At 39.3% G+C, this 25749-nt stretch overlaps 1 protein-coding gene across 1 annotated transcript in view; it reads right to left on the minus strand.

Moving 5' to 3' along the window:
* Positions 1-7058: 7058 nt before the first annotated feature.
* Positions 7059-25749, minus strand: part of LOC149821871 (nuclear transport factor 2-like) — a 30078-nt gene continuing 11387 nt past the window's right edge. Inside the window, exon 9 of the mRNA XM_089981083.1 lies at positions 7059-7556. Coding sequence (XP_089837209.1) covers positions 7336-7556 — 221 coding nt within the window. The 3' untranslated portion in view covers positions 7059-7335. The remainder of the gene's footprint in view (positions 7557-25749) is intronic.

The raw sequence follows: 25749 nt of genomic DNA on the forward strand, positions 1-25749 counted from the left end.
AAAAATGAAAACAGAATTATTTTTCTACTCCGTGATATACACCATTTATCTACACTGCCAAAGCTTTTGGCTTTATTAGGGATACTTTTTTTTTTTTTGAAAGGCAAGATGGGGTTATTAGACCGATCCCCACCAGATATCTCTTAAGCCCCATGTGGCAGAGGGATTCGAACCTGGGCCTTCAGCTTGGCACAGGACCCCGCTTGCCATATGGGATACCACCTCGGTGGTTGATACTTGTAAACAAAATAAGTCTTAAGAGAAACTAAGAAACAGGAAGCTTAAATTTTTTTTCACTTTTTAAGATACTTTGGGAACTTGCTCAGCAAGTTCAGGTATTATCCTGCTTTACAGGATAATGAAGTGCATCCAAGCACCTGGCCTAACGCCAACAGATTGAAAATTGATTATCACTTTGGGGCAGGGAGGGGAAGGCTGGCCCTCTCTGCCACGCTTCAAGCTCTTAGAAGTGTATTAAGGAAACTGATCTTGCTTGATCCCTTTTAGTGGTCACTCCAACCCCTTGTACACCAATGTCTAAACATTTCGAACCTGTTATACACATAAACATAATAACATATGACTGAAATAAGAAAGGTATACTAATATTATGTCACCTGGGTATGGATGCGGGTAGGGATACGTTGGGTACTACACGGCAATTCCAAAAAATGTGGGTGTGGGAACACGGCTATATATATAAATTCAAAATAAACTGAATATAATCTAAATATATATGCTATATCTAAAATATATATTATATACTGAAAATATAATTATAAACTATAAATTAAATACAAACTTATATGTGTGAAGGGTAAATGGCATGTCGGGGTACCATAGACTAATATAAATAATGATTATGTTTTAGTAATATGTTTAAAAGTAATCACAATGAGATGATAAATAAAAAATATATACGGGAGATATTTCCGCCAGAGATCACGGTAATCAAAAGCTTGCTTTGAGTGCAAACAGTGAAGCCATGCTCTTCATTACACTTGAAACTTTATGGAAAGCGTGTTTCTTGCAACATAAAATGAAACTTTTTTATGTTAAAAATGCAAATTTTTATTTTATAAAAATCCCTTTTATTTTTATTTTGCAACTTACGTATGATAGGCATTTTTTAGAAGATGCCTTTTATCTCATTGTTTTTGTACAAATGCTTCAAGCTTAATACATTTTAAAAACCTTGTCGTTATGCTTCGCACAAGCAAATTAGTTGATATGTCAAGTCATGAACCTTTTGCTCACAAGGGCTCCCCTCTTCTGGTAGGGGCGGCTTGTGAATGTCACCAAGTTGACTGAATGTCACAAGTTTGAAACCCACTGGTGGTGTCGGTCAAAGCTGGGTGTACCAACCAGATGCCAGCCAATGCAGTTGGTGATATGGGTGTTCTTTCGCTGGATTATCCAAAATGATAATAATAATAATAATAATAATAATAATAATAATAATAATAATAATAATACCTTTGTATCACACATCCCTTCTCACACCCACTTCTTACGCTGGTAGTTATGTTATAAACCATACAAGTTTCCTCCCAACCAATGAACAGAAGTTGAATTCGGGTTTGGATTAGGCTCGCTTGGTTATTAGGCTTGTCTTATTAGGCTTGAGCATTTTAGTGGACCTAGGCTTATCTGGAATCATGTTGAGCTAGCTTGAGGTAATAAAAAAACTTTTAAAGCCCAACTCAGTTGCTTATTGAGCTGGGACTAGACCCAGATGGGCATGGATACCGGACCATTAATCAAATTCACTTAGATGTATTTTTTCTGCAATTTTTTGTCATGCAAAAGAAAAAAGAGAAAGAAACCAACCCAATTTTTTCAATTTGATCTGATGCAATTGTCACTTTTTTGTTTAGTCTCCTAAATTTTCTTCCAAATCTTAAAATTGAAGAAAACCTTTCAAATGAAATCAACGGCTTATTGGTGGTTCTCGGAATATATAACCAAAGAATAAAACCGACCACCCAAACATTGTTATAAACCTATATATTGACTCCGAAACAAAAAATAAGTAATATTTCATTTAAAAAAAAATCTTCTAAATTCAGAGAGAAAAATCAGGGCTAAAAAAAAAATGGGAAAATTATTAAAAGGACCGTTTTAGTTTGTAGGCTGGCAACAATCGGCCATCTAGTTAAGGCCATGACAAAAAAGGTAAGCTAACTCTCTGTCAAGCCCTCTCCCTCACCAACAGACCACGGTTAGAACAAGGGCTCTCCTCTTTTATTAAATTCCGACTCCCCTTCACAAATTCTCATTTTGCTGGCTCCTAAACATCAGCTTAGTCTCGTCGTTGCCGGAGACATTTTATTCGAGTAGAAAAGGTAGAATTGTTTTTTTTAATTAGTTTTTACTTTGGTATTTAAACTAATTGCATACAATTGGTATCAGAGCCTTCTTACAACGAACCTTAGCGATCATAGGGATGATGAAGCCTCCCCTCTCCCTCGTGATGGCTGCAGACCCATTCCACCTCCTTGAGATCAGCATCCTCTCGGCGCAGGACCTCCATCCCCAGACCCGATCCATGTCGACGTACGCGGTGGCCTGGATCCAGCCTGACCGGAAGCTCTGCACCCAGGTCGACTCGTGCAACCACACCGACCCTCAGTGGAACGATAAGTTCATATTCCGGGTGGACGAGTCGTTCCTCCGAAACGAGACGTCCTCCGTCACGGTGGAGATCTACTGCGCCGGCTGGCTCCGGGACACCCTGGTGGGCTCGGTCCGGGTCCTCGTCGGGAGCCTCCTCCCCATGAAGGGCAACGGCCTCTTCGCCGGGATGCGGTTCACCACCGTCCAGGTCCGGCGGCCGTCCGGACGGCCCCAGGGGATCCTCAACCTCGGCATCACCGTGCTCGACGCGTCGCTCCGGAGCATGCCGCTCTACACCCAGCTGAAGCCGGCGCTGGAGGTGCGGGACCTCGTGGGGGCGAACTTCCAGCCGCTGCGGCGGACGAAGAGCGTATCGGAGGTCGGATCGGTGGTGAAGGGGAAGGCCGAGTCGGTGGCAGATACTATGGACGAGCCGGAGATGATGATGGCGGTGGACAAGACGTCGTCGGCGGACGGATTCGGGGACGACTTCTTTGCGGCGGAGGTGGGGAGCTCTGTGCTGGAGGATTGGAGCGTGGCGAGCAGCCGGGGGAAGGAGGAGCTCAGGATGAAGCTCGAGCGCTGGCGAGGGGAGGAGTTCCCGTCGGAATTCGACCGCCGCGCCGGCGGCGGCAGCTTGGAGGGGTCGTTCAGGGAGATGGCGGCAAGGAGCGAGGTGGCGTCCGTTCGGGAGGAGGAGAGCGGTGCGGGCTGCGAGTGCACGGTCTCTTGCGGGATGAAGCCCAGGAAGAAGATCCCCGCGACCGATCCGTCCAAGACCCGCATGAGCATGAGCCCGCCCACCGCCACCTTTCGGTAGATTGGGCCCTCTCAGAGCGGGAGATGCAGAGACGGAGAGAGAGGAAGAACAAGATGGCCGTCCGGGGAGGATTCTGACAGATTAAGGCGACGGAAAAAGAAACCGATCTGATCTCATCATCATCGTCATCGTCCCCCGCTCGTGTTCTGCTGTCGCTTTTTTTTCATTTCCTGGATTACATGTTCTTTTTTAATTCCTCATCTGATTTGCTTTGCTTTGATCCTCAACCCACCTTCTTCCACTGGCTTACAAACCTGCTACCAGTCCAACAAATGATAGCTCATCTTTTGAATTGAATCAAACCAAAGGAACTTCCTCGTCATGAATTCCATTTGCTTTAAAGCAACAACTGCAATACAAATACTTGCATCCAGTAAAGAGGAAATGAGATTAAAATAGATTTGACAAGGATGATGCGATCAGCCGTGGATATGAGTTCCCCTTTCCACGCCTCTACCTTCAATCTAAATTTCATGATGAGGAGCTCACACATTGATTTAAGCAATGAGGGAATCTAGATAGCGGCTAAGTGCCATGGTTATTTGAGACAGCCAATCATATGACAACATTTCATGTGAAAACTATGAGCCCAATGCAATGCTGTCATGTGATTGGCTAGTACATAATCATAACACCTTAGTCAGTGGAAGATTAACCATGAGTCGAGATGAGGCCTGTAAAATTCTAAACAGGGGTATGAACGGGTAAGGTTCGGTTCTGACCCAGTACAACCGACCCAATTTTTGGGTACAGTATCGGATCTGGACTCAGGTCTAATTAATCGGATTCATTATAAGATAAACCATACTCGAACTCTATAAGAATTACACAGACCCGAAACATATCTGATAAAATAATATTTTTTTATCATTTTTACATTAAAAATTCGTGGGTCTTAATCGAAATTCGTGTCAGGTCCGGGTCTGTTCACGAATTATACCTAGATGTTTTAATCGGACCTTCGGGTCCAAACCCAGGTCTTAATCGGGTCTTCTTATTTATCACCATACCCAGACCCTATAGAGTTTGGTCCAGGTCGAGTCCGGGTAAACCCGACCCGTTGACACCCTTAATTCTAATAAAGTTACCTACAGAATTATCTTGATCAAGAAAGAAAAACAAAGCATCATCCCCATGAAAAGAATGATGTAATTTGCTTCCATAAACTTTCACTAGACTAATAATGCCTTCCCTTTCAGCATTAAACAAGAGTCTGATTAGCCGCTCCATAACTAGAAGAATAAATAGGGAGATAGATCCCCTTGCCTTATGCCACAACTGTTCCAAAACTGTCTAGAGACATCTCCATTAATAATCACTGAAAATGAAAGAGATCGAACACACTCCATGATTCTGTCGCACCATTGATTAGCGAATTCGAAAGATAGGAGCGCGTCTTCCAAAAACTTCCAACTTATTTGATCATATGCCTTCGAGAGATCAATTTTTAAGGTGGTTGTTTTCCTTTTACTCATGTCTAGGGAGTCCAGCAATTTATGTGCTAGCAGGACATTGTCATGTATATTCTTGCCTTTAAAGAAAGCCCATTAATTTTCATTAATAATTTTGCTGCAGATTACTCACCATTTGATTAACTATGATTCTGGAAATAACTTTGTATACAAAATCAGCCAAACTGATTGGTGCAAGTAGAATTATATTAGCATAGCTCGGTGACTCGGTGCAAAAGATGCTTATTTCAGAAGAAATCCTTGATAGCTTTATAGAGATTTATCTGAATTATATGCCAATATTCTTGAAAAAACATCTCCAAGAAACCATCAGGCCCCGGGGCGCTCTCTGAATGTAAATCAAAGAATGCCATCTTTATCTCCTCATCCGTGACATTTGAACATAAAGTCGTTTTCCACAACTGAGATAAGGAATCAGCAACGCCACTAAAGCAATCCTGAGAAGTGTTGACAGCTGAGAATAGAAGAGAAAAGTATCGCACCGCTTCCTCTTTAATTTTAAATGGAGAGTCAACTTGAGATCTATCCTCCTCTAATTTAGTTTCTATTGACTGTGGCATGAAAGGTCATATTTTGGTCGCCCTCATGAATCCACTTACAGCGAGCCTTTTGTCTCCACAAAGACTTTCGCTCATGGAGAGCTTGCAGTTCATCTTTAAGCAAAAGCGCTTTACTGATGCATTCCATGTCACTTGCATCCGCTTGAGTTTGGCACTGATCTAGATTCTTCAAAACCTCTTTAATTCTACATGGTATGTCACCTATAGATGTTTTCGATCACCTACTCAAATATTTCTTCACCATTTCTAACTTTTTAACCACCAAGCTGCCTGAATTATATTTTCACATTTTCGATGCTTTATCAAAAACTTAAAAGATGATCTTACGATCAGAAACAGATCTAAGGATCAACGAATACTCCATATTATTAAGAAATGTATTGATCCACGCATCATTAATGAGAGCTCTGTCCAACTTTCCTGCTCTGAAGCTGCTTCCTAGTTGACCATTCTACCAGGCTGTTGTGGACACCCTAAAATCCAAGTTTGTTTACTCACAATTAGTAATCATTTCAATAAAACTCAAACGCCCAACCTTACCTCTCACATCTAACCTGGTGGTGTTCCAATTCACCTAAATACCAACCATGGAACGCCTCTAGGATGATGCTCCATTAATTGCCATTGAGAACTTCTGATTTTCACCTCATTGTGGGCATAAATGGCGCCTTACCCACCTTCTTCCCAGCCCCCCTAATGTTTTGGCAATTATGCACCTTTCAGTTGGGTCGCATCACCCGCATTCACGCCAGTGCTCGCCTTGTGGACTTGGACCTCCGAATGACTCGGTGGTGAATTTGTTGGAGAGACACGACACGCCTCTTCCTGGTGACAATTCAGGACAAACATCTGGTACTGTGGTATCCTCGTGACAGTTCCTGCATCTGATCTAAGGCACTATCACCGGATACTTGGATGTGCCGCAAAAGCTATTCGCTGATTTGAAAACTGGCAGATCCATCATCTTCTTATGATACCGCTGGGCGATTTTAATGTGATTCCACCCATCATGACCCGATCAGCAGTGTCCATTTCATTGGAGATAACAACTCATCATAACGATCTGCTACTTGAGGCCGTGGCTTTGTTTGATCTACGATTAGCGGTTGATAAATCTGGCAGATGCAAGATTGCTCCTCAGCCACATCTGCCCATGAGCGACTACCCTGACGGTTTTCTTAGGGGCTTCGTAAGAAGCACCTTCTGTGCTGATCTCATCCCTCAACCCCTGCTCCTCTCCGGTGGGTTGGTAGGCTGAGGGATCACATTGGAGATGGAGGCAGAGGGGCATTGCCAGTCAGCCAAGTCCCACCCACAGGCTCCATGAATTCGATCTCTGTTGTCGTGTGGATGGAAAGATCGGTGGTGGCAAAACCCTAACACAGCACAAGTTGCACCGTGAGAAATTTAGGGTACAGGTTTTTTACAAAAGAACATTAAAGACTAGTCATCCTAATCTCTCTTTCACAAGAAAAATTTCCTAGCAGCTTCACTGCCTCCACAATATAAGATGGACAAAAAGGCTGCAATATTTTTCATCTAAAGGGGGAAATGCAAAAAGTTCACTCACTAACCCATCTGATTTCCTTTAAATATGAAAATTCTGCAAAACTCGAGCAGAACAATAACATTCTCAAATCGTCTCCCTACAACGGAAGAAATAGTTGAGAAAAAGGACTAAAATAAAAGATGCCCACACCAAAAACAGTGGTGCAATCTCTTAAAAATTCAGCAGATCAACAGGGACTCCAACACAGGTACATGTAATATATTTCATAAAATAAAAATAATACTGTTCTGAATGGAGGAAAGGAGCAACTACAACTCAAGTTTATAAAGGCACTCAAAATTTTCAAAATGACTAGGATTAGAAGGCATCCGATTGGCTCTGTCCGTTCCTTGTGGCCTGGTTCCTGAGAACCCCTCTTTCTTGCCTCGACCCACGCAAATGGTAACCATTACCCCTTGGCCTGCTGCTGTAGTCGCGTTCTGCCTCTTGCCCACTACCACGCCCATAAGGTCGTGCACCGAATTGGCCGCGCCCCCTCGGTACTTCTGCTTGATAGCCTCCTCTACCTCTTCCCCTTCCTGCAGGAAACAGCACAAGCATCATAAATGGTTGTCTGTAGAAAAAACAAAAGCATGGACTGTAAGATTGGAGTCCAACAATTACAAGCCAATTGTTGTCATAGAGAACAAAATCAGTAATATCATATCAAGGCCACGGCTATTTCAAACAGAATACATTCCTCAGAAGTTTTTAACTTCCATTGCAATTGATTAGATGTTGGAGAACCAAACAATGAACCAACTTTGAAAACATGTACATTCATAAAAGCTGCTTGATTTGCAAAATAGACAGTGCTAAGTAGAGGCAGGAACAAAGCTATATTATAAAGATCTCATGGCAAATAATCCAAGCCAGATTGGTTTCCATATCTGAGCATCAGGTCTGCATAGGCCTTGTCACACCCAACTCCAAACCACCACTAGTAAAGCCAGATAAACCCCAGTTCAGTTGAACCCTAGAGAAAGAGAAAAAAAGCATTTCTGTGCACCACAATTAAACACGTTAATCCTTCCTCTAACTTCCATACACTTTGTAAGGCTGATCAAGGCTGGCTGCTTCTTGCATCACAATTTTCCAAACGATTCTTAGAAGCAATTCTATTAAAAATACCAAAACATGTTTAAGGTGTAGTGGTTCTGACCAGTTGTCCACTAAAATCATGCAGTTCAAATTCACATGAACAGCATTTCAAATAATAGACTGACTCCAACATTGATATGGGACTTCTCATCAAAGTGAAAGGAGCAGGGCAACAACCCTGACTTGGGCAACCTATATAAGCCACTTCAGTTAGCAGAGTGGGACAAGTTAGACTAAAAGGAGAGAATCAAGAATATTTAGTTGCTGAGGAATAAGTGGCATTTGGTTTTCAAGAATACAAGGCAAAGCTAGTAAGATTGGCAGGTTGTATACCGATAGGAGCTTAGTACCACTTCCCACACTATGTCCAAGAGTAACCCCCATGACCCAGGTAGTCTTCAATCAAAAGTTCAATCAAAGTAATCAGCCTAGCAACCAAGGATCATAATAAGCCATGCAGTTAAAACACAATGATATTAAGATAAGCAAGAATTGGGATGAAGCTGTTAAATTGTGTACATATATAGAGAGAGAATTTTGGGTTTTATAATCTTTATTTTTTTGTATTCTTTATTTTTATTTTTATTTTTGTTGTAGTCAACATTGGGTTGACTAGTCGTTAGACTAGTCTAATGGATATATGGCCTCCATCTTTTGTATATATATATATAGGGGTTCTTCCCCTTTGTATCTTTATCCATTCTTTGTGCATTTCAATGATGAAGAAAGGTGTTTCTCTCAAGTACATTAGTATAATTAAAGATATGTATGAAGGAGTAGTAACCAATGTCCGCACTTGTGGAGGGGTGACAACCAATTTTCCTATAACGGTTGGGTTACATCAAGGATCTGCTTTAAGCCCTTTCCTATTTGCTATAGTGATGGATGAGCTTACGAGATCAATTCAAGAAAATGTGCCGTGGTGTATGTTGTTTGCTGATGATATTGTTTTGATTGATGAGTCTAGAGCTGGGGTTAATGCTAAGTTAGAATTATGGAGACAGACATTGGAAGCAAGAGGTTTTAAGTTGAGTAAGAGTAAGACAGAATACATGGAATGTCGATTTAGTAAGCAACGAAATAGAGATGGGAGTGTAGTGAAGCTTGGTGAGCAAGAAATACCGGTGGATGATTCTTTCAAATATTTGGGATCTATCATTCAAAAGTATGGAGAAATTGATGGAGATGTAAATCATAGGATAAAGGTTGGGTAGATGAAATGGAAGAGTGCAACTGGAGTGTTGTGCGATCGTAGAATGTCATTGCGGTTGAAGGGAAAGTTTTATAGGACGACTATTAGGCCCGCTTTACTATATGGTACGGAATGTTGGGCTGCCAAGAGACATCATATTCAAAAAATGAGTGTAGCTGAGATGCGTATGCTGAGATGGATGTGTGGAAATACAATAAAAGATAAGATTCGAAACGAGGAGATACGTAAGAAGGTAGGCGTTGCACCCATTGAAAATAAGATGAGAGAGAATCGTTTACGGTGGTTTGGACATATTCGACGAAGGCCTAATGATGCTCCAGTTAGAAGGATGGAGAAATGGGAAAATTTATTAGTTAAAAGAGGTCGGGGTAGGCCTAGGAGGACATGGATGGAGGTGATAGGAAAGGATATGAATGTTTTGAACCTCACCGAGGACATAGCATTGGATAGAAATGAATGGAGGAGAAGGATTCATGTGGAAGACCCAGAATGATTTTCTTTGTTGGTTCATATCGCCAACCCCAATTGTTTTGGGATGAAGGCGTAGTTGTTGTTGTTGTTGTTGAGATACGTAAAAAGGTAGGTGTTGCACCCATTGAAAATAAGATGAGAGAGAATCGTTTACGGTGGTTTGGACATATTCGGCGAAGGCCTAATGATGCTCCAGTTAGAAGAGTGGAGAAATGGGAAAATATATTAGTTAAAAGAGGTCAGGGTAGGCCTAGGAAGACATGGATGGAGATGATAGGAAAGGATATGAATGCTTTGAACCTCACCGAGGACATAGCATTGGATATAAATGATTGGAGGAGAAGGATTCATGTGGAAGACCCAGAATGATTTTCTTTTTTGGTTCATATCGCCGACCCCAATTGTTTTGGGATGAAGGTGTAGTTGTTGTTGTTGTTGTTGTTGTATTTTTTATCTTGAGAGTGCTCTCTTGGGTGTGCCTATTGTGCCCATGGTGGCCCTTGTGAGTGTGCCCTTGTGTTTGTGCTCATTGTGGCTGTTTTAGTGGACTGTTGTGCTCATCGGATTCATGGTGTTGATGCACTTGGATCTTGTGGGCATTTACTTCATTTATTGTGTGCTATCACTCTCTCTCGCTCGCTCTCTCCATTATGGATGACAAAGAGGTCACCATTGTACCCGTCAAGCTCAATGACACAAGCTATGTAATGTGGTCTTCAGTCATGAAGCACCACATATGGAGAAAAGGACTATGGAGCTTAGTAGATGGTACCAATTTGGAGCCAAAGCTTATACTTACCAAGACAGACAATGGAAAGAGTGTTGAGCTTCTAGGAGAAGAGAAAATCAAGGCAATAGCTGAATATGTAAGAAATTGGAAAGAATAGAGGATCGGACATTCGAAAATAATGTCATGGCTTATTTATAGCATTTTCAAAAATGCTCTAGTTTGGCTAAGTTTGAGAATGCCCATGATGCTCGGAACTACCTCAAGCCCATGTATTCCTTTAAAAACATTGCACATGTGTGCAATCTTCAAGACAAAGTAAGAACCATAGCGCAAGGAGAGATGAGCATTAGAGAGTACTACAATGATCTAATGGATCTATGGGATGAGCTTGTTGTTTTAAAATGAAAGTGACAATGCCCTTCAAATATAGAGTTTTGCCAAAAACAAACAGAGGTAGAGCATTTTTACCAATTTGTCAACAAGTTGATACGGTTTGAAACAACTAAATTGGCCCCCCTTAGTATGAAAAAAATACCATTCAAGAGCAAAGTATGGAGGAGAATAGACTAAGAGACAAGGAACAAAAAGTGAGGGAGAGACGGTTTTGGTTGTATATAGGCCAGGAACTAACACATGTGCATATAGATCACCTCAATTCACAAGACAAAAAGGTGACTATAGGAATATAAGAAAAATAAGGTGACTGTTGTAATAAGCTAGGACACATTCAACCCTTGTGTCCCAAGTTGAAGAGAAAGGAAGACAAGAAGGTGGCATTCATTGAGACATTTCAAAAGGCCAAGAACGAAGAGAGCAATGGAGAAACTTCCATTGAAAACATGTCATTATCGCAACCATGGTTTTAAAAGCCAATGACTCGTAACTCAGCTAGTCCTTGAGTGACTCGTGACTCGGTCGGGTCAACTCGGTGACTCGGCCGGGTCATGTTAACTTTATATTTTATATATAATATGCATTATATGATATTTTTATAATATATTTAATATATAATTTTATTAATACATGTATAACCATATTTATATATAATATACATAATATTTATATTGTATATGTATATATATATGCATGACTCGCCCTTGACTCGGCCAAGTCAGCCCATGACTTGGCTGAGTTTTGTAAAAACCAAGTTCAACCAGTTTTTTGACCGAGTGACTGAGCATCTTTTCATACAACAACAACAACAACTACGCCTTCATCCCAAAACAATTGGGGTCGGCGATATGAACCAACAAAGAAAATCATTATGGGTCTTCCACATAAATCCTTCTCCTCGATTCATTTCTATCCAATGTCATGTCCTCGGTGAGGTTCAAAGCATTCATATCCTTTCTTATCACCTCCATCCATGTCTTCCTAGGCCTACCCCCGACCTCTTTTAACTAATATATTTTCCCATTTCTCCACCCTTCTAACTGGAGCATCATTAGGCTTTCATATGACCCTAAATTGTGATATCATATTCAAATAGCAACCATGGTATTTCTCTTGAAATTAAACGAATAGGTAATTTTGAGAAAAGTTTTGAAAATTCAAAAAAAAGACATTGATTCCTAAAGTTAGATGTATTCCAAAATTGAATTTAAATATTTTATCTGTTTCCAAAATTTTCAACCATGAATGTGTCCCTTCATCAAATGGTTGTTGGGCACAAGATCACCAGTTAGGGAAGTTGATTGGGAAGGCCTAAGAGAAGGAGGCTTATACTCTTAGTTGTCAAAAGTGGTGCTTAAGCGCCGCCTAAGCAAGTTGGGCTACTGCCTAGGCATATGAGTAGGTGTTAAGGATCTATTTTCTCGCCAAGACCTTGCCTAGGATGCGTAGGCGACACCTAGGTTGTCCCTGCCTAGGCCATGGGGGGACATGGTTGTCATTATCTTAGTTGTCAAAGGCGGTGCCTAGGCACAACCCCACCGCCCGGGAGACTAGAATAAGGCGGTGGGGCCCTATTTTAGCGCATAGGTGACGCCTAGGCTGGGACCGCCTAAGCTTAAGCCTAGATCGGACCCTTATTTTTGGGTTGACCAATCATCAAATGACCCGTATAAAAGGGGAAAAGGGGCCCTAATTTCTCCCTTTTCAAACTCTCTCTCTCTCTCTCTCTCTCTCTCTCTCTCTCTCTCTCTCTCTCTCTCTCTCTTGGGTTTTTGCAATAAGAGGTATGCCTCCCCCTCTCACTGTCTCTCGGGCTTTTGCAAGAAGAAGAGGACCATGAAGAAATCTCACTCTTTCTCGCTCCTCTTCCTTTTTTCATTTTTTTTCTTTTTCCTTGCATTTTCATTTTTTGTGTCTTTTTGTTTTTCCTTCCTCTTCCTTTTTTCTTCATGTTAATTATATTGTATTTCAGTTATATTATATATATATTATATGTTGTATTTCAGCATATTATATATAAATATATGTGTATTGTAATTTAATATAATATGTTTATATATAATATTGTATCTATGTAATGTAATTTATAATATATAATTTGTTTGATTGTTTCAAAGTTATATTTCTTAGCTAATTTTGTGGTTGACTGGTTCAGATGCTATGTTTGTGAGTTATATTTATGAGTTATATTTCATTGTTTCTGAATTATGTGTCTTTGTGTGTACTTCATGTATGATCTATTTTATTGTTCTTTTTCAGAATTCACACTTTACATGCACCCACAGTCCACACACACAGATGTTGATGAACAGTTGCACACATATATATACTTGTTAATCTATGTCACATGGGTGTGGGTGCGGGTGCGACACGAGTGCGGCGCAATTTTAAAAAATTTAGACACGGGGACTCGGCTATATATATATATATATATATATATATATATATATATATATATATATATATATATATATATATATATATATATATATATATATATCCTGTGTGCATATATGTGGATATTGTCCTCTAAAGTTTGGCACCAGCATGAGTGTTTTTATGAACTTTGCAAATTGTACTTTTGCCCTTGCAGAAAGGGGGGGCCGCCCCTGGCGGGGGGCGTAGGGGGGCAGCCTCCCACGGATTTTTTTTTTTTCTGGGGCTTACGTTTGAGGCTTCGTTGCAAAAAATGTACATACTGCCAAGAAAAGGAAAAGATAGAAATGTCAAAATTTCTCAAAAAAATTGTCTGCACATAATTATGATGGTTATTTGTAGTGAACCATCCTTGACATGCATGGGTAGGGATCTCGCACCAATTTGACAGGACAAGGAATCACATAATGAAGACTTTCAATTCCAGAAATACCACCATAACAAATTTTAACACAAAGTCCTTAATTTAACAGAACTACTAAAAGGACCAACAGAGACTCCAGTTATTCTAGCAACATTTAACACAAAATGAGAGTAGCTTAAGAAAACCCAGTTCAACCAGAATAAGCGGTGACTCAGAAGCCCCATAATTGATTTTTTTTTTGTTTTTTTACCTTAAAATGGACAATTTTTGGACTCGATCAACGTTGACCGAGTCCAAAAAAGGACAGACTCAGACTCAACTCGTTGACCGAGTCCGACTCGGCGTTGACCGAGTCCGGGCCGAGTTCGAAGTCGCGCCTGTGTCGAGGCGTGTCGACTCGGGTGCGGCGCCTCCCTAGCCAAGTCTGTTTGACATAGTTGTTAATTTTTATGTATACATGATTTTATTTTTTGTATATTGTTCATTAGGGGTGGCAAAATCTGACCCGAACCGCCAACCCGCTTCTTAGCCGGGTTCGGGTTTGGCTTAAACGGGATCGTGTTGTAAACGGGTCGACCCGCTTAACCCGTTTATTAAACGGGTCGGGTTCGTGTTAGGGGTATGCCAACCCGGCTGACCCGTTTAATAAACGGGTTAGGCGGGTGGGTCAACCCGTTTACACGAACCAGTCAACCCGCAACCCGTTCATATTATATATATATATATATATAAGTTTATAATCCTTATACTCTGATAGGGATACGATCAGAATTTTTGAAAAAGATGAGGGGGCACTATCATATTTTCACATGTAAAAGGCTAAAAGCAAACAAAAGGAGCGCGCTTTTCTGGAAAAAAATCAGAAGCTTCTCGATGAATCTTCTTTTGTGCTTTTTTTTCAGTTAGTGAGAAACCGCCGATCGATGTCAGTTCGTTCGTCGAAAAAGGAAAGTCGACGATGGTGCCCTGTTACCGAAGGGGTGTCAGAGCTGCTAGAGGTCGCCGGAGCGACCTCACTCATTGTTGCAGCGGTGGAAGATCGGAAGAAGAAAAGGATCTCAGATCTTCGGGCGATGAGGTTTTTTGAGCAACCAGCCCATGCGACTTGCCGATTGGGTCGCCGGAAATGCAGAAATAATGGCGACGGAAAAAATACAGGTAATCCCCCCCCCCATTTTTTTGTTTTATTATTTTCAGAGTTGTCGAATGACGGCAATCTTTCGCAAAAAAATCCCAGAAGGGAGGTGGTCAGTTATAGGCCACCCCCTAAGAAAAATTTCTTTGTTAATCCGAGAAAGAAAAAAACTTTTTTCTGTTTTTTTTTTTGCCTTCTTTTGTGTATGATTCAGGCCCCCATTCGGGGTTTGTGTTCTTCTTCTTCTGCCTCTTCCTTTTTTTTATTTCTTTTTAAGAACAGGGGTCGCCTGGTTTTAGTGACAAACTTTATTTTTATTATTATTTTTTTTAATATTTATCGAGGTTGCCCGATGCCGACAACCTTTTTTTAAAAGAAACAGATGAGAGAGAGGATGTCAGTTACTGGTGACTCAACCTACAACTCGTTTAATAAATGGGTCAACACGCAACCTGCAACCCGTGTAATCGGGTCGTGTCGACCCGACCTTTTTATTAAACGGGTTAACCGTGTCGGGTCGGGTTAACCGTTTAATAAATGGGTCGTGGTTGTAGTCGTGTTGGCCACATCTGACCCGTTTAATAAACGGGTCGTGTTCGTGTTGAAGTATGATGACCCGCCAACCCGACCCGATTGCCACCCCTATTGTTCATTTACATTGTTAGTTGTATGGTTTGTTTATTCAATTGTTTATTTATTCTTTATTTTTTTAGCATATTATTTAATATAATTGTTTTACTGTGTTCGATGATATGTTATGTTCTGTCTATTGCATATTGTTGATTGATTTTATGTTGTATAAATGTTGTGAAACGCTTTGAGGCGAAGCGAGACGTAAGCTTCAAAAAAAAATTGAAAACTTAAAAAAATATAAAAAAAATATCTAAAATTACAAATAAAAAATGCTTTATTGATGAAGCAACAACCATCAAAAAATTAAATTCTCAAATAAATACCGAAAAATATGAGATTAACATGTAAAAGTAACACTAATACAACTTGATTGTTATATAGTGATGCCTTTTGAATTGAAGAATGAAAAGTAACATACAAATTGGCCATGTTTATGATATGATTAAGCTTATGATTAATTAAAAGATAATGTTATGACACCATACTTAAATCCAAAAATATAGGATGGCCATATGTATCATTTGACAAGGTTTTGATTGTCAATAAAAAAATTCAAACTTCAAATGAACCCACAAAAATTGCAATTTGGTATAGTGTAGTAAACTTTTAGAATGTGGCATTAAAGTAAGACACACTAAAATCAAAGGCAATCATGGATATGTTTAGAAAGCAGCCAAAAAAATTCATATCTAACCAATGGGGGCTTAGCTTGTTTGGTAGGAGCAGCTAGTGCACGTCACCTTGTGTTGGGGGTGTTGCATGTTAAAACCCAATGGTATAGTTGTATAACTGGTAGGAGTCTGACCAACCCCAGCTTGCCTTTCAAAAAAAATGGGAAGAGAGATAGACGAGACGAGAGAGAGAGAGAGAGAAGACTCTAGACGAGAGAAAGAGGAGAGAGAGAGAGAGAGACAAAGAGATAGAGGAGGGAGGGAGAGAGAGAGAGAGAGACAAAAGAGAGCGACACAAACAAAGAGAGGGACAACAGAGAGAGAGAGAGATGAGAGAAAGAGAGACAAAGAGAGAGATGAGGACTTGTATCTGTCTCACATTGGCTTCTTCTTCTTATCTGCTAAAGACGCAAGGAGAACAGGGAGACCGAGAGACGAGACTGAGAGAGCATGGAGACTGAGAGGGCTATTTAGCCCTAAAATTGGGTCAAATGGGACCCGATAAATATGAGGTGCACGCCTCAGAGAGTATGAGGCGCACGCCTCAAGGCAAATACGCCTTAGGCTAGCACCTCAAGGCACAAAGGGCCTCGCCTCAAGGTGAGGCACGCCTTTTAACAACACTGTGTTGTATACATGTTTATTATTAATTTTAGCAGTTTGTTTACATATTTAGTGTTTTTTTAATTTTTTTACTTGGGGGTACCGCCTAGGCCCCACCTAGTCTTTTTAGGGGCTCACTGCCTAGGCTCCGCCTAGCACCCTTGGCAAAGGTCACTATCTTTTTGTTCTTTTTTGTTCTTTTTTGTTCTTTTTTCTTCTTCTTCTTCCCTCTGCCCCAAACCCTTTCTTTTTTATTTTCTCCTTTTCTTCTTGTTCGCTTTTTTTCTTCTTTCCTTTTTCCTTTTCTACTTTTTTTTTACTTCTACTTTTTCTTCTTCCTCCTCCATTTACCCTTCCACCTTTTCTTTTTCCTCCTTCTTCCTCTTCTTTGTCTTTTTATTTTGTTTTCCCTTTTTTCCTTCTTTTTTCTCTTTTGAAATTTCTTTTTTTCTTTTTCCATCGCTCGCCCCTCCACTCGTCTTTTTCATCCTTTTTCCCATTTTTTTATTTTTTCCTTTTCTTTTTTTTTCTTTTGTTTTATTTTTGTTCTTTACATGTATGCCTATGTTTTATATATTCGTAAAATTTCATATTTGTGTATGCATGTGTTGGAGTGTGTGTGTGTGTGTGTGCACGCGCGTGTATGTATATATATATATATATATATATATATATATATATATATATATATATATATATGTTATGGAGATACATTATCCAATATAGATATGCTTTATGTTCAATACTACGCAATTTTACAAAATTTACATTGAATTACACACGTATGTTTAATTCATAATTAAAAATTATATTTTTGTTACTAAAACTAACGATCCCACCTAGGTCAACTAGTCCTTTTGGGGGTCGTCCGCCTAGGCGTGGACTAGCGCTTCTTGTAACACTTACAAATTTTTCATAATAATTTAATAGATAAAGATGAAATTTATTTCTTAAACTTTGTTTGAATTTTCATTTGAATGTCAATTTCAATTTGAGTTTGAATCTCAAGTTAATTTGAATTTCAATTTGAGTTTGAATCTCAAGTTAATTTGAATTTCAATTTGATTTGAATTTCATTTTGGGATTCAATTTCAATTTGGAGTTGAATTTCAATTTAAGATTTAATTCCAATTTGGATTTGGATTTGAATTTGAATTACAATGTGAATTTAATTTGGTAATGAATTTGGATTGGATTTCAATTTGGACTTAATTTGGAGATTTAATTTAGAATTGATTTGAATTAATTAAGAAAGCTTCAGCCATAGGGTGGGACGCCCCCCATGTGGACCCCTCCTACCTTCCTAACTCAATCTATTTTGATTAAAGTCAAACTAGCTAATAGTTTCATAATTCTATTAAGAGTCCTAATTAGCTAATGTGTTAATTGTTTCCTATTTCATGTAAAATCACTAATTAGCTAGGATCCATGGAATTGAAATGAGATTTGAATGAAATCTGCATGTAACTCAAACGAGATTGGATTAGAGGGAGTTTCATTAACCAAATGGGAAACTAATTGGAAATTATATAAGGAGAGGCTCCATATCACACGCCCCTCTCTCCCTAAGAATTTTCTTCCTATTTTCTATCTCTTTTGTCTCTCTTCCTTCTTCCTCCCGCATGCCCCTCTTTGGAAGGTGTAGGTGGTGTAGTACATTGATGGTGCATACGAAGGTGTAGGTGGTGTGGTACATTGATGGTTCATACAAAGAAGGATCCGGTTGGTGAACACAGTTCGGGTGAAGTTTTTTATGAGAATAAGAGGTAAATACACTGTAACTTTGCACGTGTGTATGGGGTTAGATACATGAACATGTTGTGAGGATGATCCCCGAATACGTATCAACATGCATATCAGTTTAGATTCACCTCGGTACAGATATGGGTTTGATCCAGAGTTACCGAAAGCGCCTAGCCTAGTGGGAAAGCGCATTTTCCCAAAGCGTGTTTCGAAAGCGCGAAACATCGTGCTTCCGAAACGCACTGGGAAGCGCGCTACCCCCTCTCTTCTACCATTTTTTATTTTTTTGTATTTTGTTTTCGCATCCCCCTCGCTTCCTATGTCGCTTCTAGTTCGCTTCCTAGGCCATTTCCGGTTTGCTTTTGAGACGATTCTTGATTCGCTTTTAAGTCGTCCCACGCTTCCTGCTTCCTAAAATTTTGAAAGTGCCACACTTCCCGCTTCTCGCTTCCCGTATCCCGCTACCACTTCCTCGACTGGCAACCATGGTTTCATCATGGAGGTTTTCATAAATCGAAATCTTTTTTCGAAAATCGGTTTTGAGAAAAATGTATTCTCTTAAATAAAAATGTTGGATCTTGTATTGATTCATGATATGTATGGTACTTTTGTGTTTACTGCATGATTAGATGTGTATATAAATGAATATAATGTGTTTCTGATGAATAAAAATTGTTGGATGTATGTTCCTAGTGTTTTTTATGTGTTTCTTGAAAACTGCATGTTTTAATTTGACCTGTTGTAAAAAAAAATTGATTCTCCAAAACGGTGAACCCATAAATCCTGTAAAATTATGAGAATGTTCAAGACATACGAAAGCAATCCGAGAAAAAAAATTGGACTCAAATGAGTCATGGTTTGAGAGATACAACATCCGCAAGTCGACATAGAATTTTTGTCCGTCAGAAAATCTATATAGGTTGCACGTTTTTGTTAAAATCATGCATCCCAAAATATTTTGGATTTATGGTCAAAATTTTTATGTGTTAGTTTGTATATGGAAGAACACACAATAAAAATCTTATAGGTTGATTCTTCACGGTTTTAAAATTAAAAATCATGAAAGTTCGGTCCATAACCTATAATTTTTGGAAAACAATCTCTTTAAATGACAGAAAGTCTTTATCATAGAATTTTTAATTATTTGTGGGAAACCAATTTAAGTCTAGGTTTTTGGAGATCGTGTCAAACATATCAAGCCACTCAGTAAAAATCTAAAAATTTATAGCATTATATGTGATAAATGGCTGAATTTTTATTGAAAATACTGAATCGAACAAGATTGTTTTGTGAACAAAAAACGGTCAGTGTTCCCGAAATTTTTATTTCTTGATCCAGAATGAGTTTAGGTCTGAGGGTTTTCCTACTTACAGTTAACAAGTGTATGAATCTACAATAAAAATCTCATAGCCAAAATCATTTTGTATGACTTATGGCAGAATTTCTAATGACTGAAAAATTTTGTCCTAACAGTTTTGAATTGAGAACTTGTCTTTGAATGCATGTCATGGTTACAAAAGTGAACCGGATGAACATGGCTTGGTTCCAGAGGTGAGCCAGATGGATACTTGACCTGTTGAGGTACAGGTACAGTAAGTGAGCCTATTGAGGCCGAACAATTGTGCCATCACTTATGAAAAAAAATTTAATGTTATGCTGTAAATTTCTATCATAATGCTATAATGGGCTGCATGAAGTGTTAACATGCAACATGACGTGGCTATATGTTGCATGATGCTATATGACGATGTGCTATAAGACATAAATGCATGCATACACACGTAGATGCTCATGAATGAACTTGTGGTTTAAAAGAACCAATGTGGTGCCATAAGTGCTATTTTTTATTCGCTTCACCTTCAAATCCTTCTCTTTCTTCAACCCTGAATCCCTTTTTCTTTCTCTTTGAATCAGATCTGATGTGATTTCTTTTGCGTCAGGTTCAAATCTGATCAAATCTAATAATCAGCAACAGATCTGATCAGATCCTAGCCGAATCAAATCTTCTCCTTTCTCTTTGCAAAATTTGATCCTCCTTCCTCTTTGCAAGACGTCTCCTAGGTCGATTTCGAAAAAAAAATCGATCAGACTTCTTTTTCAAAATAATTTCCTTCTGTTTGGTTTTGAATAAAAAAAATCCTAATCACATCCAATTAGTCCGACATGATCTTCCAAACATGTCATATCACTTTTGACGTGTATCCTCGTTGCTAAACTCTGATATGACTAAAGCAAAAATCTGTGCAAAAAAAAAAAGCAAATATTATTTAAGGTCAGAAAAATTCTTTGTGTTTCCTTTGTTATTCTTTCATTGATCTCTGAATCTTCTTTTATTTATTGTGCATGTGCCAGTGCCGATCGGTCTTTTCTTAAAAAAAATTTGTCGCCTCGTCGAATGGCTGCTATCAATGCCTCTTTTCTCAGCCATTTAGTTAAAAAAAAAACTTGATTCTTCCAATTTTATCACCCGGAAGAAGCAAATTATCCCTTTCCTTTCTAACCATGATCTAATGGGCCACCTTGATGGGACGATCCATGTGCCTTCGGAACTGGTTTCCCAAACAATTTCAGTGCATGATGGAAGTACAGAGAAATCCTCGAAGACCATGGCCAGAAATTCAGATGTTATCGTGTGGCGGAAGAATAATCAGTCGGTTGTAGCCTTCATCACAACCACTCTCTCGTGAAGTTCTTCTACACATCCCATCTGGAGTTTCGGCAAAAGTTCTCTGGGATACTCTACGTCAATGGTACGAAGAGATTTCTACTCCCCAGATATATCAGTTGAAACGTGAAAGCAGAATTTGCAGAGATTAAGAGAGGGGATTCACTTGTAGCCGAATATCTGGACAGGATTAAGGTTCTAGTGGATCAACTTGATGTCATCGAATCACCATTGTTAGATGAAGATATATGCACAAAACCATAAGAGGGCTTGGCCAAGAATATAACATGTTCATCATTGTTTACACTAGCACTACAACTCGCCCACCTTTTGATAAATTGAGACCCATGCTCTTGGAACATGAGGCCATGTTTAATATATCATCAGGATCTCAGAAGGAAGAAGTGTATCATGAGGTTATGGTTGCATGCAAACCAAAATTTCAATCCCTAGAGAGGAAGAGGGTGTGGTAGCGAGCATAATTTTGGTGGATGTAGAGCAGGTATTCTCCCCACACTGAATTCTTCTTTCAATCAAACAACTATAGTATGTCTGATGTGGGAAGAAGGGTCATACATGTTCCAATTGCTATTGGCGTTACGTTCCTACCTATCACCCACCTACAGTATTGATTCCTCCTCGTTTTAGAGCACTTGTAGTTGTTGCCCCACTTCTAACAAGTGTTGGTTCGCGTGCTCCAACAAATTTTATTTAGGCTCCTACTCCTATTGGCTCATATCTTTCGTCCGTTGTTGGTTCACATGACTTAGCGGCTCTTATTGTTGGCTTTGGGCAGCTTAGTTTCCAAATGCATCATAATTCTGTTGGAAATTCGCAGGCAAGTATTCAGTCTCCTTCATAATCCGCTCCTAACACCCCCTCAAGGGGGGCACACCATGTCACTAGTGATTTAGGTAAACTCTCTCATGTTAAACCTTATCGTTGTAATGGGACTATGATTACGGGAGATGAAAAACACCACCATATTACTTACATAGGCATAACCATTGTTCCCACAAGGATCCTTTTTTTTTGCCCAACACTTTGCTTGTTCCTAACATTCATAAAATCTTATTTCTGTTTCTCAACTTTGTCATGATACTAATTCATGTCTAGTTTTCTCCAACCTTTGTTTCTGTAAAGGGAATTCACACGAGTCATACACTCACTGAGGGAAGAAGATACGAAAATCTATATGTCCTAAATGAAGCTCCAAAGCCCCTACTATGTCATTCATTGTTTTTGTTGTCGTTAAGCCTACAAGTTCATCTACAAGTTGATATTTGGCATCGTAGATTTGGTCATTGCAATTCGAGTTTTCTTGATCTTTACGTGATAAAGGATTAATTAATGTCACAAGATTAGTTGTCGTATTTATAAGAGTGATGAAGTTCCTTTCCAATATCTAATAAGAAAGCTTCTTTTCCTTTTGAGCTTGTTCATTTTGACATTTGGAAACCTTCTCAAGTTATGTCTGTCAAAATTGAAATATTATGTTATTTTTGTTGATGACTTTACTCGTTTCACTCGGATATATTTCTTGAAATCCAAGGATCAAGTGTTTTTTGTTTTCTCTAGATTCAAAGCTCATGTTGAAACTCAATTCTCTAGAAAAAAATTAGCCTTACGGAGTGATGGTGGTGGTGGTGAATACATGTCCAATCAATTCACACAATTTTTACTCGATAATAGAATTCAGCGTGAGTTGAGTTGTCCAAGGACTTCTCAGCAAAATGGTGTGGCTGAACGCAAACACCATCATATTGTGGAAACAACATTAACTATGATGTATGATGCTAATCTCAAAGTTGGTTTATGGACGAAAGCCTTTTATACAGTCGTGTGTTTGATAAATAGAATGCCTTTGTCCAATCTTGGCGGTGATTTATCATATTCTTTGCTGCATGGTTCATATCCTAATTACTCTTGGTTGTGTGCATATGGGTGTCGATGTTTTGTTTATATTGGTGATTCATTGCATCATAAGTTATCTTCTCAGTCAACTATGTATCAATTTATTGGCTATGATGAGGATTATATGGGGTATCGATGTTTTGGTCATGCTGTAAATAAAATTGTTATCTCACGACATGTTTTTCATGAGAATGTATGTGGAGCAATATCATCCACTGCCAGCAATTCTGCGTTGCACTCGTTTTGGTCATCATCTCCTCAACGTTGCACTCATTTTGGTCGTCATCTCCTCAAAATAAGCAGCCTGCCTTCAATGATGATGTTGCAGCCACTCCTTTCTCTGTTGAACCATCATTAGTAGAGCAGCCCAGTTTTCAGTTCTTCAAGCAAGTATACAGCAGAAAAAATCGGGATTCATTAGATGTGAGTAATCAGCCAGCCAGTTTACATAATCAGCCAAATGACAATGTTGTTCATAATGCTGCCCAGCCGCCCATCATGTGTGATACCAGCACGCATACAATTCAGCCAAATTAGGCCGCTGGTAGTCCATCGATTTCAGCATCTGTTCCCTCCTTGAATGATAATGCTATCCAGCCACCAGTTGTCTCCACTCGCACATTCACTCGTGTCCATCACCGGCCTGATAAATGGGTAAGTTATGAAGCCTTCTCATTGGAATGTTATGAATGAAGAGATAACAGCTCTTCATGAATGTCTCTTCATGAATGTAATACATGGGAGAGTCTCTCGACCAGCAAACAAGAATGTTGTTGGATGTTGCTCGGTGTTCAAGGTCAAATGAAAATCTGATAGCAGCATTGAACATTTAAAGCCAAGTTATAGTAGCCAAAGGTTACACTCAGGGACATGGGCTCGATTTTGATGAAACATTTAGCCCAATAGTTCGAATGGGGACGATTAGTATTGTTTTATCTCTAGCGGTATCGAATGGATGGGATCTATTTCAGTTAGATATGAAAACTGTTTTTCTTCATGGTGATTTATTCGAACAAGTATATATGGAACATCCACCTGGCTATCCTGAGGGTGATACTTAGCCTATTGTACTCAGATTGAAAAAGGCTATATATGGGCTGAAACAAGCATCGCGTGCATGGTTTGACACTTTTAGCATTATGGTCCAGTCTCTTGGTTTTGAGCATAGCCACTGTGACTATTCTTTGTTTGTTCACTATGACAAATCTGATATTACTATTATCTTGGTCTATGTGGATGACATTACTATTACCGGCAACACCAGTGCTAAGATTAAGTAGTTGAAATCCATTCTCCATGGACAGTTTCACATGAAGGATTTGGGCCCTCTTCGATTCTTCTTAGGTATGCAGGTGGATAAACAAGCAGATCAACTCATTCTTTCATAACACAAGTATGCTAGAGACATACTCCACAGTAGTGGCATGCTAAAGTGTAAGTCTGTCCATACCCTATTACAATTCAGGCCCAATTGGGTAATAATACTCTTGCAGATGATGTTGAGTTGCCTGAGCCTGAGAAATATCGCAGTATTGTTGGAGCCTTACAGTAATTAACTTTTACACACCCAGACTTGCTTTTTCAGTGAATCAAGTATCACAGTTTATGCATAAGCCACAGGTGAGACATATGAAAGCAATAAAAAAATCCTCATGTACATTAAAGGTACACTTTCTATGTCAGACCTGCTTTCTTGAGTTCTCAAGTCTCTGTTAAACTTATTGCCTACTCTGATGCTGATTGGACCCATGATTCCTCTACAAGATGCTTTGTGACAGGTTATGAAGTTTTTTTGGGAACTCATTTAGTGTCTTAGGCTAGTCGAAAGCAGAAACGGTAGCCTGTTCAAGCACAGAGGCAAAATATCATGCTATGGCAGCAGTTACTGCAGAGGTTGCGTGGATTAAGCATATTTTATTTAGTCTCCACCAACACATCTCTAGCTCATTACTATATTGTGATAATCGAAGTGCAGTGGTTATTTCTACCAATCTAATTCAACATGGTAAGATGAAACATGTAGAAATCGATCAACACTTTGTCATATAAAAGGTGGAAGCAAAAGAAATTCAACCAGTATTCATTCGAGGAGAAGATCAAGTTGTCGACCTTTTTACCAAAGCTCTATGCAGTGACACTGATACTTGAAATCCAAATTGTCTATGGTTCATCACCATGTTCAGTTTGAAGGGGCATGTTAAGAATACTCATTGTTTGTATATGGATCTAGATCCAAATCCAGTTCCATAATATAACACATCACACACATAAATATAAGAAAAGATGTGAGATCTATTGAGAAGTCTTCCTTTATGATCCACAGGTCTTCTCTCTTTTGCTTCCTTTGTTTTCTTCTTTTCTTATCGGTTTATTGTGCAGGAACAGATCTTCGGAGAATTTTAACATATTAGTATACCAAGACTTGGTTAGGGTGAGGATGTCTGATGATGCCAAGTAGTGACCAAGGTGAGCATGCATAATGATGTCATGTAGTGACCGACTAGGGTGAAGGTGACCGATGTCGCTCTGAGGAACATGTGCAGACCAGGTTAATAAAATACAAATTGTGTGTGGATGAATCATTTATCTCGTAGAGATGCAAGAAGTAAAAGGTTTCACTCTCATCAATTGAAGCAGAATCATGGCTACCACCACAATGG

This window comes from Nuphar pumila, chromosome 11, assembly GCF_984573655.1.
Source record: "Nuphar pumila chromosome 11, dmNupPumi1.hap1.1, whole genome shotgun sequence".
Lineage (NCBI taxonomy): Eukaryota > Viridiplantae > Streptophyta > Magnoliopsida > Nymphaeales > Nymphaeaceae > Nuphar > Nuphar pumila.